The sequence below is a fragment of the Penaeus chinensis genome, chromosome 10, assembly GCF_019202785.1.
Source record: "Penaeus chinensis breed Huanghai No. 1 chromosome 10, ASM1920278v2, whole genome shotgun sequence".
Taxonomy (NCBI): domain Eukaryota; kingdom Metazoa; phylum Arthropoda; class Malacostraca; order Decapoda; family Penaeidae; genus Penaeus; species Penaeus chinensis.
The window spans coordinates 14,432,825-14,435,324 of record NC_061828.1 but is presented as its reverse complement, the minus strand read 5'-3'; the positions used below and the strand labels follow the sequence as shown (position 1 = coordinate 14,435,324).

General features: G+C 41.7%; 1 protein-coding gene across 2 annotated transcripts in view; it reads right to left on the bottom strand.

Moving 5' to 3' along the window:
* The window catches only part of LOC125029523 (cytosolic phospholipase A2-like), a 40,830-nt gene that overhangs the window by 20,571 nt on the left and 17,759 nt on the right, over positions 1 to 2,500 (bottom strand). The window contains exon 1 of one of the 2 annotated variants that reach the window (XM_047619460.1): positions 2,492 to 2,500. This exon is cut by the window's right edge and continues 500 nt beyond it. The exons of the other annotated variant lie outside the window; for it this stretch is intronic. Coding sequence (XP_047475416.1) covers positions 2,492 to 2,500 — 9 coding nt within the window. The remainder of the gene's footprint in view (positions 1 to 2,491) is intronic. 2 annotated transcript variants of the gene reach the window in all.

The following is a 2,500-nucleotide window of genomic DNA, read 5'->3' as shown; positions in this document are numbered from 1 at the left end:
AACTGGAAGTTTTTTATAATAGACTCCGTTAATCAGCCAGGAAATTCAACGATCGACAACTGCAGCGTCATATTATGTAACTCTTTATCAAGGAATTGTTCGGACTTCTTCACTATCCACACTGAATGGTGTGTATAACCATTTACTATGTACTTATATTTACTCCCTGTAAAATCTAAATAGTACTTACGAAAATATGGGAATCACAGTAAAGCTACATCAAAATGATTTTCAAATATCAAAATCAAGTTGAAAAAAAACGAAAATAAAAAACGAAAGAAAATGACTAATAATAACGTGTATGTATATGTAGCTACACGTGTATATCTATCACGTAAATCAATCATATCTTTACGTATCATGCAGAGGTAACATAACACAGAAATGTAATTGCTTCATTTCCTCTGAATCACGAGAAAATAACACAAGATCTTCATGCATGGTTATTGACTCAAGTTGCTCAGGTGTTGCAGTCCAACCATCAACGCACTCTCTCGCTATGTGTGTATTTTATCTATTTGTCTGTCTGTCTACATTTATCTTCGTCTATTTATCTACCCCTGTAACTGTTTTCCTCTCTCTCTCTCTCTCTCTCTCTCTCTCTCTCTCTCTCTCTCTCTCTCTCTCTCTCTCTCTCTCTCTCTCTCTCTCTCAGACTCTCTCTCTCTCGCATACTCTCTCTCACTCCCTCCCTCCCTCCCTCCCTCCTTCCCTCCCTCCCCACACCCGATGTCCCCCACTCCTCCACTTCCCCGCTTTGCCATTTCCTCCCCCACCCAACTCCATCAGCTTATTCTTCCTCCCTCATTAATATCCGCTCGCTCTTCATGCAACATCGACTCGGACAACAGCACAGTGTGTTGCTATTTTTTCTACGTTGTTCCATCTGATGTTGCATAACACATATTTTTTTTCGCACAAACAAATCATGCATTTAAACCGATGAGTGGTTCTTGCTGACCCCCCCCCCACCCACCCACCAACCCACCTGTATAACGATGATGATGATGATGATGATGAGGAGGAGGAGGAGGAGGAGGTGGTGGTTGTGGTGATGATGATGATGGTGGTGGTGGTAGTGGTGATGATGAGGATGGTGGTGATAATTATGGTGGTGATAATGGTGGTGGTGATGATGATGGTGATGATGGTGGTGGTGGTGATGATGGTGATTTTGATGATGGTGATGATGATGATGGTGATGAGGATTATGATGATGGTGGTGGTTGTGATGATGAGGAGGAGGAGGATGGTGGTAGTGGTGATGATCGTAGTGATGGTGGTGGTGGTGATGATCGTAGTGATGATTATATGAGGAGGAAGAGGATGATGGTGGTAGTGGTGGTGATGATGGTGTTGGTGATGATGATGGTGGTGATGATCGTAGTGATGATGGTGATGAGGAGGAGGAGGAGGAAGATGGTGGTAGCGGTGGTGGTGATGATGGTGGTGATGATGGTGATGATGGTGGTGATGGTGATGATGATGAGGAAGATGATGATGGTGGTAGTGGTGGTGATGATGGTGTTGGTGATGATGATGGTGGTGGTGAGGATGAGGATGATGGTGGTGGTGATGATGATGGTGATGATGGTTATGTGGATGAGGATGGTGGTGGTGGTGGTGATGGTGATGATGATGGTGATGGTGTTGGTGATGATGATGATGATGATGAGGAGGAGGATGGTGGTGACAATGATGATAAAAAAAATAGTAATAAAAATTATTATTTGTATTATTATTATCATCATTATTATAGTAATAATGAAGAAAAAAAATAACAATAAGGGTCATAATGTCACTCGAAGAACAAAGAGTGACAATTTCCTGCAGATTTTTTTTTTTTTTTCCTTTTTTCTTTTCCATTAATTTGTTTGTTAATTCATGGCCCTTCTAGGCTCTTTTTACCTGGAACGGAAATGATCTAGGTTTTATGCTTTATGTGCGCGCGCATGTGTGCGTGTGTGTGCGTGTGTGTGTGTGTTTGTGTGTGTGTGTGTGTCAGTGAGTATGTGTCAGTGTGTGTGTGTGTGTGTGTCAGTGAGTATGTGTCAGTGTGTGTGCGTGTGTGTGCGTGTGTATGTGTGTGTGTGTGTGTGTGTGTGTGTGTGTGTGTGCGTGTGTTAGTGAGTATGTGTCAGTGAGTGTGTGTGTGTGTGTGTTAGTGAGTATGTGTGTGTGTGTTTGTGTGTGTGTTTGGGAAATCCTCATCTTTATCATACTACACTCTTCGTGCAACACAGTTGTTCAGCATTATTATGACACCCTGTTTTCTATCTGTCTTCGAAGTTCCTATCTGTTTTATGTTGGTTCCCATTTCGGGACAGTTCTCTGAACTCTTTACTGTTTGTCAGGATTTTTTTTTTTTTTTTTTTTTTTTTTTGGGGTGTTCGTGTGTGCATGCGAGGTCCTTAATCCTTTTCTATTTTCCTAATTTCGTTTCCTATGCTACTTGACTATTATGGATATTTACCCAAGAAAGGACACTTACACTCCTTCG